The sequence below is a fragment of the Eupeodes corollae genome, chromosome 2 (assembly GCF_945859685.1).
Source record: "Eupeodes corollae chromosome 2, idEupCoro1.1, whole genome shotgun sequence".
NCBI classification, from domain to species: domain Eukaryota; kingdom Metazoa; phylum Arthropoda; class Insecta; order Diptera; family Syrphidae; genus Eupeodes; species Eupeodes corollae.
In genome coordinates this window covers 73,233,668-73,244,500 of record NC_079148.1, presented here as the reverse complement: position 1 = coordinate 73,244,500, position 10,833 = coordinate 73,233,668, and the positions used below count along the sequence as shown (strand labels likewise).

The window sequence follows — 10,833 nt, the reverse complement described above, 5'->3', positions numbered from 1 at the left end:
ATAACTTGCACACAGCTTATTTTATTCCATTTCAACATCTACCCGCCATTATTGAGAAACCCTTTACTTACAGGTTGAGCTGCCTAAAATACTTTCCACAAATGGCTGGTCTAGGGCCAGTTTTTTTTTAAGTTTTTGTGAATAACCAAAGCATTTACAGCAGCTGTCGAAAGTAAAAACTTGAACGCAATCTTATGGATTGTGAATTGTTTTTTCCACTATTGTGCAATAATCAGATACATCAATGCATAGCTTACCATGGTCGTGGCTTTTTTATATCGTGGCCATCTCGAGTTTGTTTTCGGTTGAACGTTCTTCCAGAAAGTGTTTTGGGCTCAAAATCAAAACATAGCGTATATCTCTCCATTTGAACATACTTCCTCTCAATAGTTTCTTGTAAAACTTACTACAACTTTTTGATTTGAATATTTTTCGAAAAGTTTCAATAAGCTGCGTTTTACGGCTGAGCAACAATTTTTTAAATAATACAGAGTTATACAAATATAAAACTTTAAAACTTTAACAAAATATTCATAACAATATTTCAATGTAAGTCAATATCTTTCTTTTATACCTCTCATTATTAAAGCAGATATACAAATTTACTGGTGTGGGATTCGAAGGACTTTAAACACAGTTGATCAAAGTTTTCGTAAATTTGATGAAACCCAAAAATTTGGTAAAAAAAAGAATTAAATTTAAAATGTATTATCATTTTTATTCAAGTTTGTAAAAATATGTTACAGACAAAGTTATAAATGAGTTGGTAAAGCTGATAGTTTAAAATCTTCTAACAATATTATTTATTATTTTGAATCATAAATACTTCTAATTTTAATTTAATTTAGTTCTAATTGGTGCACAATATTTTTGTTTAGCCTGTCTTTCGCTAACACAAATAGGTTCAACTGTTTACCTACATTTGAACATGCAACATATAGCTGACCATGAAAATAACATGGATTTTCGAAATCTAAACCACAACATTGTTTAGTCTTGAGACTTATTTATAGGCATGGCAAAAGACAAACGAATTGGAAACTGCAGCCTTTTAAAGGGTACAATAGAATCTGAATTAGAATATTTCCGTTGATCATTTTGATGACCAAACAAGTTACGACTACGAGGTAGGAGAATAATAGGTGAAACAATATTTAATCGAAGATGATGTAGTGGCATTCCAGATATTTCTAAAAAAATGAAAATTTAATTGGAAAAATTCACGCTATCATTTTCATTAAAAGCAGTAGGTACTGATTGATTTATAAGTCTTTAGAACGTCTGGTAACAACTGTTGTATCTGGAATTTAATTTTATACCAACTTTAAGTTATTTTTTTTTTTAAGTCTTTCTTTTTGTTAAGAAACTGTCAATTCGATTTGTTTTCAGAATTTTACCAGATGTCAAAAACTTTTTTTTTGAATGAAATCAAAACAGTTAATTGAATTTCGTTTTCCAAATCATATCGTTTTGGTTTTTGGTATCAAGTCACATTTTACAATTCAAATTTAATTCAACGCTAGCGTTGTTGGTTCGTGACGTGAGATATTTTGAATTAACCAAAATTGAAAGTCTTTTCTGCATCTTTTTGCATTATTCTCTGTAGAACACAATTTATTTGAAGTCTATAACTCTACTGGTTCTTGGGCACGCACATACAGACATCTCTCTAAAAATCATTTGTTAAGAATCTAAGGACGTTAAAATCACGGTTACCAGTTTGGTCGTTTACGACCAAATTTGGTCGCATGGTCATTGGTCCCTTTTTTTAAGAAACTGAAAAAAACTCGATTCTTTTTTTACAAAAAAAAATACAAGCTTTAAGTAGGTACTTTTCATTTGTAAACGGTACATAAATGTATTTATTTGAACGCACCCCAGGAGGCTCAACATCTCACAATTATCACATCTCAAGTTCAAAAGTTACGGATAAATTTAGGTAAGTTCGTTTATAACTTGATGTTACTTCCTCACAGTTCAGCTGCTGCTAAGTAGACACTTTTTTTTATTTACTTGGATTGAAACTAAAGGCAGGCTTAATTTTGATACCATTAATAATATAATGCTGGCCAAAGAGCTTTAAGATGAGAAAAATAACCAAATTGGTTGGTCTGCAAAATCATTTTATATAAATTTAACTAAACGATAGTAATCCATCTCCTGACATAATGTTAAAATGTTACGATCTTTAAAAAAAGAGGCTTGGATGCGACCCACACTGATAACTTCCCATCCCAACTGTCGATTTGTCTTGCTTAAATGGTTTGCAGGCTTTCGTGTTTTGTTAAAACGTTGTCAGTTGAATTATTCTAACAAATTTAAAAATTACTGACAATATTTTAAATATGATGAAATAGTTTTATTTCCAAATCTATTTCTCTTAACGAAATGTTTTAGTCGAAAAGTAGCATGTCCGTACTATTTGTTGTGGATTTAAGTTTTTTTTTTGAAAAAAACTGACTGTTGGATTTTTATACAAAAATTTCGGAATGTCGGAAACAAAATTTTTAATAGAAATTAGTTTGAAGCCAATATTTTTTATAATTTTTGAAAAGATATTTGATTCGAAAGGAATAACAATTTTTATTAAAGGTTTTTCTTAGGTTTTAATATTTTATAAAAGAAAATATAAATTTCATTTTTCTTAACATTTTACCAGACGTCAAAAACGTTATTCTTCGTTGCGTACAATTATTTCGGAGATGTAACCATTTTTTGTTCGTCAAATAATTGAGGTGACTCTTATTTTTTGTCAGTTTTTTGATTTATAAAAAAAATCGTAAATTGGATTTTAGAAACCTTGAAACGTCGAGGCATGATCTATTACAATAACTTCCTATGGGAAGTTAAAAACCGTTGTGGGCAAAAATTATGTTGGTCCTTCTTTGGTACGATTGGTCATTTTATTTTCAGCTTTGGTCATGCACATTTTTTTCAAGTGACAACCGTGCTTGGAACGTAGAAAAATTCCAAAATTTTTATTTCTACAAATCGGACCGACGTTAAAAAGTGATACAAAATAAGCTGTAAGAAAATCATACGAAAAGAAAGGATCTAACAAACTGGCACAAGGCACTAGGCACAAACTCTTAATACAAGTGACCACCTCGAAGCTAAAGGCACAATATTAAAACAAATTAACCAAGAAAATGTTTATAACAAAAAAACGGCGCTACAAACGTCTACATTAATACCTGCTCATCATGAAAAAAGTTTAGTAGGTACCTACGAACGACTTAATTATGACTCTCGGTCTCCAATCTCAAAACTTTTCCTGTATTATAATTTGTTGATAAAAATTAATAATAGAATCTTATAATCTATAATGAAAATAAATTTACTTGTGGATCATGTTGTTTCATTGGATCAGATTTTCCTTTTTTCGAAAAAATTAACTTCTCAAAAAACATCTTCTATTCTTTTGAAAATACCCTTGGTTTTGTTCATTTTATTTCTAAAACCCATCTTCGAATTTATGTACCAACACATATAAACATTAAAAGCACTCCTACCGAAAACCTAATTTTACTTCTGAGTACAAAGAAATTGAAGTGGGTGAAATAATAATAACACTTGAAGCCCTTCTCCACCCTGCATTCACATCATGACTCTCTAAAAAAAAAATACCTTCAAAACCAAACTTTGTCCAAACAATTTCAGAGAGAAACCATGAAGATACATGCACACATAAGTACTTTTATAATATGTGTGATGATGATGATAATAAAGGATATGCGTGAACTGATTTGTATAAGCAGTATACGATAAGGTAGATTCAACCTATACGCCTTAAGCCCATACAAACCTACCAAACAGTGCACATGCACTATATAAACCTATAATATAGTAATATGTTTTTGAACGCACTCTTTGTTGTTCAAGAGTGTAACAAAAGCCAATTGCAAAGTTCATCCGCTTTTGTTGGAAGAGATGTGCAGGATTAGAAAACATTTTGTAGGCTTCGTAGCATAAGGTTAAAGGTATACAACCCTACTTAGGTATCAAGACTTTTTAATTTTATTTTACCATTTTAAAATTTCAAAAATGAAGCTTTTATACAAGAAAATGCATTTAGCTTTATAATCTGAAAACAATTTAATTCAATACTATGTAGGTATAAAGTAGGAAGCACCTTAGTTTTCTTTATGCAATAGCAACCTTAAAAGTTCTATATTTTGTGTTTATATTATTTCAATGAAAGTTTTTGGTTTTGTACTAAAAAAGAAAATTTATTAAAACGAAGTAAACATAAAACCAAGCATTCACACGTGTGCATATTTTTGCCAATTCCTATGCGCGATGCCTATACCTGATGCGCTTAACAGTTTTGTAGTGATATCCATCATCTTGCAGACCTTCGTAACTAGATCCTACTTCAGGTGCTCCATATTGAAGTGCAGGGGCTGTATATTGTGGAGCTGGTGCTGAGTACTGTTGTTGGACAGGAGCAGAATATTGTGGTGCTGCTGGAGGAAGGTATTCTGATTCGGGTTGGGAGTATTGTTGAACTGGGGCAGAGTACTGAGGTGCGGGAGCAGAATAGTGTGAAACTGGGGCAGAGTATTGTGGTGCTGGAGCAGAATAGACTGGAGCAGGTGCGGCTATGGGAGCACCGTATTGAGCAGCTGGAGCACTGTATTGTGGAGCAGAGTATTGTTGGACAGGAGCTGAGTATTCGGGAGCTGGGGGTAGGTATTCTTGCACTGGAGCTGGTGGAGGGCCATATGATTGAGCTGGCTGTCCAATTCCTGATGAGAATCCACCGCCTGATGAGAATCCACCTCCCGATGAGAATCCACCGCCTGATGAGAATCCACCGCCTGATGAAAATCCACCTCCCGAGGAGAACCCACCAGATTGCTGAGCAGGTGCTCCGTATTCAAGTTGTGGGGTTGGTGGTGCATATTCTGCGGAATAGTCTGTGGCTCCAAGATGGGAGACATCAGCTACCACAACAGCGATAAGACTCAGTGTAACAATAAACTTCTATTAGAAAAACAAACAAAAACAAAAGAAAATTAATAAAATTTCATCAAATCGATTAAAAGTATTCATCTTACCATGATTGTGTATCTATCGGTCCTAATCTGACAAGCAATAGATGTATTATGATCACAAAACTCCAAAATTAAGTTAATTTATATATTTTCAATTTTTGTTCGATCAGCTGTTCGGTCTTTCTCTACATAGATACCTATCGGTCATGGACCTAGGTATTGTAGGTATACCACAAAGATGCCCCCAGTCCAAGCAACATCTTCATCAAGGTAGTTTTGAATGTTAAAGTTAATCTTTTATTATATGTATTAACATTTTCAAGCTGATCGTTGCGTTGGTTTTTGTATGTGTGTCTACGACGAAGTGTCAAAATTTAAAAAAATGTAAATTAAGTCTAACTCGAAATAATTAAATTACATAATACGTACAAAGTCAGGTAGGTATACGTTGGAATCATTAGCGCTTATAATTTTATGTATTTGAGCAATTTGGAGTTTTGTTTTACACCCTATAATATATTCTATATTTCATTAATAAATTAAAGCTGTGATAATGTGATGAATTGATTAAATAATTGAAATTTATAATTGAGTGTTTATTGCTACCGGCAGATTTCTCACAAATTCTACAGATACACCGTGCAAAATTATAATTTAATAGAAATTTTGATAATAATTTAATATTATGTTAATTACGTGGTCTCGTATTTTTGTATTGGGTCATGGCTTATATGCAACCGCACGTGCACCACGTGGAGCATCTGATAAATGTATTTTGATCTTTGTGGTAAGTACCATTAAAAAGAAAGGAACATTTTTTTAGATAAATTTAAGAAATCAATTTTACGTTATTGACTAATAAGTTGTTGGTCAATCCATCAAATAAAACAAACAAAATAACATTGATTGATTTTTGAAGTGGTAAAACTGGGTTTAACATAACTTGATTTTATTTGAAAATTTAAATTATTTATTACACCTTTAATTAACAATTCCATTAAGGCTTTGCGAGTTTAATGTTTGAAGTGTATACTTTTTTCTATTAGTTGAAAATAATGCACTTTTAGTTTGGCCATGAGAAACTAAAAGAAGAAAATAGATATGTTAAAAAATAATATTTAGCACTTTAATATGACTTTATAATATTTAATTTACGTGATGCTATATTTATATTGGCCCGTGGGGTAGGAAGTAGTTTGCAGACTTCATCCGCAAGTTTATGGTCTTGACAGTTTTGATGGTATATGAAATTACGATAGCTTTACAGACGAAATATCCCACACTACTTTTAAATTTCAAACCACAAACTGGTGGGTCATGTCGTTGTAGTATTAAAAATATCAGACACTTTTTGGTCGTGTGATATAAGAGATCTCGGGACCTTGGCTCTTCCAATTAATAATTATGTCCAATTACATTATTATATGGATGTCAAAAATACTATTTTCTACTTTTTGGACTTAAGATAAAAATAAAATAAAATGATTAATAATTTATATCCTAAAATCCCATTTCTATGACACTACGAGACACAAACAAAGATTGTTTAGTCAGTTCTCAAAATAAGTATTGGTTCACAATTTCGTATAAATTAGATACAAAATATATATTTTTTTGTTTCATCTGTGGGCTTGATCTATTGAAATTATGAGCATAAAATTATTAGAATTTATTTTATTTTTGAGGAATTTTTTGAGAATTCTTAAAAAGAGGGGAAAATCTTTCGTTTTTCATAAAAGTTCCACAGAATATTAAAAACAATATTTTACATGAGATTCAAAATTTGAAGACAATATCTTTCATTGTTCTCCTAATATCAATTTTTTTGTAATTTTGTCAATAAAGTTTTCAATTCGATTTTTCTTAAATATTTCCTAAAAGTAAGAAATTGTATTTTACATATATGTATGATAAAATAAGTTTGATTTTTTGTAGAATTTTTTGAAAGTTTTTATTTCTCCAATTGGATTTTTATAAAAACTAGCTGACCCCGCAGACTTCGTACTGCCTCAATCGATAAATAAAAGACCTAAACTTTTGTATAAATTAATTTCAAAACAAACAAAACGTATTGAATAAAAACAAAAAATTTTTTTAATGAAGCATGAAGTTTTATTATTATTTTCGACATATCATGTTGCTTACTTAAAAAACAGAGTTTTCCTGAAATACTGGCTATTTATAAGGTTTACGTTTTTATTAACAGACACACACTATTATGATACAGTTTTTTAATCAACTAAAAGGTTTCTCATAAACTACATTTGTTGTTTTGTTTTGTGGTGCGTAAATAAACAAAGAAGACGGTTTTGCGGCGCGCGAAAACGCGATGTATAATTGTGCATGCGCGAAACAGTGAAACTCCAAGTTGATTCCGCAAACTTCTAAAGACTGTCCTTGTGATTTATTTATTGTTACTGCAAAGGCCAGACGTACTGGAAATTTTAAGCGTTTAAAATCGAATGGTAAATCCGTTGGAATCATCGGTATTCGCGGGATCAAGACATCCTCTCCTTTATATTTTCCTTTTATGATTGTTGCCTCAATGACGTTATTTATCAGCCTTTTCACAGCCAATCTTGTTCCATTGCATAGTCGAGGTTGATTAATGTTACGCAGCATGATGACAACTGATTCTACTTTTAACTGAAAATAGTGAGGTGGTAATCCAGGCAATTCCAGTGAATTTAAAAACTCCGTCGGATAGTTGACTACGTCATCCTGGTTCCTGACGGTGTCGACTGATTTGAAGGAAACCAACTGTCCTAGAAGAAAATACTGAATGGTCGCATTGAGATTCTCGACATCTTTATTTTTCGCTGGTTGTGACCTCTTATGGGCCATTGCGCATTTATCCCAAACAATTAATTTGCATACCTGTAGGATCTTGGCCAATGCGCTATTTTTGGCGATGTAGCAAATTGGTGCTTCAGTGATTTGCATGTTTAATACTAATTTCAAGGCAGAATGCCCAGTTCGTCCGCCTTCTAGCAGAGTCACAGGCATTCTAGATGAAGCCAACGCTAGAGCAACATCATTTCGCGATCTGATCCTCGCCTTTTGCAGCTATTCCAGATGAAATCAACGCTAGAGGAACATCATTTCGCGATCTGATCCTCGCCAAAAGCAATGAAATTAAGAACGTTTTTCCAGTTCCTCCGGGAGCATCAAGGAAATAAATTCCACCAGATCCACTGTTCACAGCTTCTATCGAAGTGTCGTACGCAATTCTTTGATTGATTTAATTGTAAAACATTTGTACAAACTGTTTCGGCCAATGCTCAATGTCGTACTGTTGTTCATTTTGCAACTCGTGGTTTAATGCATCGTGCATATGACTTTTGAGTGCTGTCATTCCCAAACACGACAATACTTTATTTGCTATCAATAAAACATATCTTCTATCATGATCAATGTCTCATTGTAAATTTCTTCAGTCATTTGTAGTGTAGGATACACACGATGCAAAACATTCTCAAACATGTTATCTCTATACTTAACCCACAAATCTGTTGGATTCGCGGGGAAACATGTCCATATGATAATCGCAAACAATCTACAAATTTGATGCGGCGATGAAGAAATTACAGAATCCTTCAGCGTATCATCCCAGTGCGAATCGTACTCAAGTAAATGTAATAGTTGGCATGCCTCACGCTAATAGTTTATTACATTTTTTATCGCGTTAACTTTTGTTTATTTTCGGAACGCGGCATTAGATCCTCCAAAGCGCACGCAAAGACTATTTTCATATATATATTTGAATTTGAACTTTATGCAGGGGTAATAAATTGCAAAATGACTCTTTAGGAACACACCCAAATTGCTAAGACAACAGTAAGTGATTGAATAGCAATAAAGTTCAAATTGACTCTACAAACGTTTGTATAGAAAAGGGCTGTTTTTAGGGTTTTCCCGGAAATTATTCGATTTTTTCTCGCCTTTCAAGCCTTTCCTTGATCTCCACGAACATTTCAAGACTAAGATAATATAAATCCGTTCAGCCGTTCTCGAGTTTTAGTGAGACTTACGAACAGCAATTCATTTTTATATATATATTACATAGATAGATAGATGATGAAAACAATAATTTTTGTAAGAAAATATTGGTTTAAGCCAATATGTTACATTTTTTAAAAGATATTCGACACGAAAATCAATTTTTACGAACGTTTAGTAGTGTTTTTTTAGGTTTTTACAACTGTACCAGATGATAAAAACGTTAATCTTAGTCACATATTATTAAGGAGTTAAAATCATTTTTTCGTAAAATATTCGAGGTGACAAGTATTTTTTCTTCGGTTTTTTTGATATATAAAACAAAAACGCAAATTATATTTTTTTACTAACTATACTAGTTTGGCAACAAATTGAATTGAAGTCTCTAGCGCTACTCATTCTTGAGATATTTTGTAAAATGTTCATTTTTTTTAAATTTCTGTAGTAAAAAAAACACGAACTCAATTTTTTAGAATGTGCTTTCTGCATCTTTCGATGTTATTAATTGTAAAACAACATTTATTTTAAATCGATATCTCTACTGGTTCTTGAGATTCGGACGGCGAGTTTGTGCTCAAAATTCAAAATGAAAGAGATTGGAGAGGCCAAGCAGTATAGGTTTTAAAATAACCCGTGACAGGAAAATCGGTGAGTTATATTTGGATCAATCTGCTTACATAGAACGTATTTTACAGAAATTCAGAATGATTGACTGCAACACATTTAATTCACCGAGTGATCCAAACAACAAACTTGTAACGTCAACAAATGATGAAGATGTGCTGGTTGATGTGCCCTACCAGGAAGCCATTGGAAGTTTGCTTTATATATCACAAGGAACCAGACCTGGTATAAGTTATTCGGTAAATATGCTAAGCAGATTTAATTCCAGACCTGGTTCTCAACATTGGGCTGCTGTAAAACGAGTTATGAGGTATCTCAAGGGTACTCAAAATTTTAAACTTGTTTTTGCAAAACATCAAAACGAAAACGTAATTGGATTCTGCGATGCTGATTGGGCGTCAAACACCGAAGATAGAAGATCATGTACAGGCTACGTATTTATGTTCCAAGGTGCTGCAATATCGTGGAGTTCCAGAAGACAGCAAACGGTTGCTCTGTCAACCATGGAGGCGGAATACATGTCACTGGGTAGTGCAACGCAGGAAGCAGTCTGGCTGAAGCAGTTGGAAGACGAATTGTGGCCCCACTTAAGGAAAGTTCCGATTACCCTTTATTGTGACAACCAGAACGCAATCAAGCTCGCTTCAACAGATGCCTTTCACGCTCGAAGCAAGCATATAGATGTAAGGTTTCATTTTCTCCGCAACAAAATAGCGGCGAAGAAGATAGATGTCAAATTTGTGGGTACTGATGAAATGACGGCGGATATTTTGACCAAAGCAACATTCACACCAAAGCACCAGTATTGCACCAATAAAATGGGTTTGCATTTAAGAGGGGATGATGGGAATAAATGCTAAACCATAAAAAAAGTTACCCATCACTAATATAAGAACTATAATAAATAGTTAAAGCTAACAAAGCTAATGAATTTATACCATTTGCATTATCTCATTATGTCATTATTACTTTTTCATTTTTACCTTACTTCCTTTTTATATTTTCAATAAACCACACTGAATTATTTTCATTCAACCTTTTTTATCTTTTATTTTATTAAAGTCAACAGGAAATATTAATCTCGTTCCATTAAAAATGGTATCTTGAACGTATTTTGGTGCATCACCATATTCTATTGAAAAAACTTTTAAAAAATCGTGTTTCATTCTAATATGCTTAACTGGTTAAAAACATATTTAACTTATCGTTGTCA

The 10,833-nt window shown here is 32.6% G+C and overlaps 3 protein-coding genes across 4 annotated transcripts; 1 reads left to right on the top strand and 2 right to left on the bottom strand.

Moving 5' to 3' along the window:
* Positions 1 to 4,045: 4,045 nt before the first annotated feature.
* Positions 4,046 to 5,201, bottom strand: LOC129946924 (cuticle protein 16.5-like). Of its 2 annotated transcripts, XM_056057305.1 has the most exons (3): positions 5,061 to 5,201; positions 4,818 to 4,986; positions 4,046 to 4,781 (listed from the first exon to the last, which is right to left on the bottom strand). In XM_056057305.1, exons 1-3 carry the CDS (start codon positions 5,061 to 5,063, stop codon positions 4,291 to 4,293), a joined length of 663 nt encoding a protein of 220 aa, XP_055913280.1. In that variant the 5' UTR covers positions 5,064 to 5,201; the 3' UTR covers positions 4,046 to 4,290. The 2 variants fall into 2 exon arrangements, with proteins under 2 accessions (XP_055913280.1, XP_055913279.1); XM_056057304.1 differs by having other exon boundaries at positions 4,046 to 4,986.
* A 2,031-nt stretch (positions 5,202 to 7,232) lies between these two features.
* LOC129945034 (ATP-dependent DNA helicase pif1-like) lies at positions 7,233 to 8,003 on the bottom strand. The gene has a single exon (XM_056054695.1). It carries the CDS (start codon positions 8,001 to 8,003, stop codon positions 7,233 to 7,235), a length of 771 nt encoding a protein of 256 aa, XP_055910670.1.
* A 1,697-nt stretch (positions 8,004 to 9,700) lies between these two features.
* On the top strand, positions 9,701 to 10,480 carry LOC129945033 (uncharacterized). Its single transcript, XM_056054694.1, has one exon. It carries the CDS (start codon positions 9,701 to 9,703, stop codon positions 10,478 to 10,480), a length of 780 nt encoding a protein of 259 aa, XP_055910669.1.
* The last annotated feature ends 353 nt before the right edge of the window (positions 10,481 to 10,833 follow it).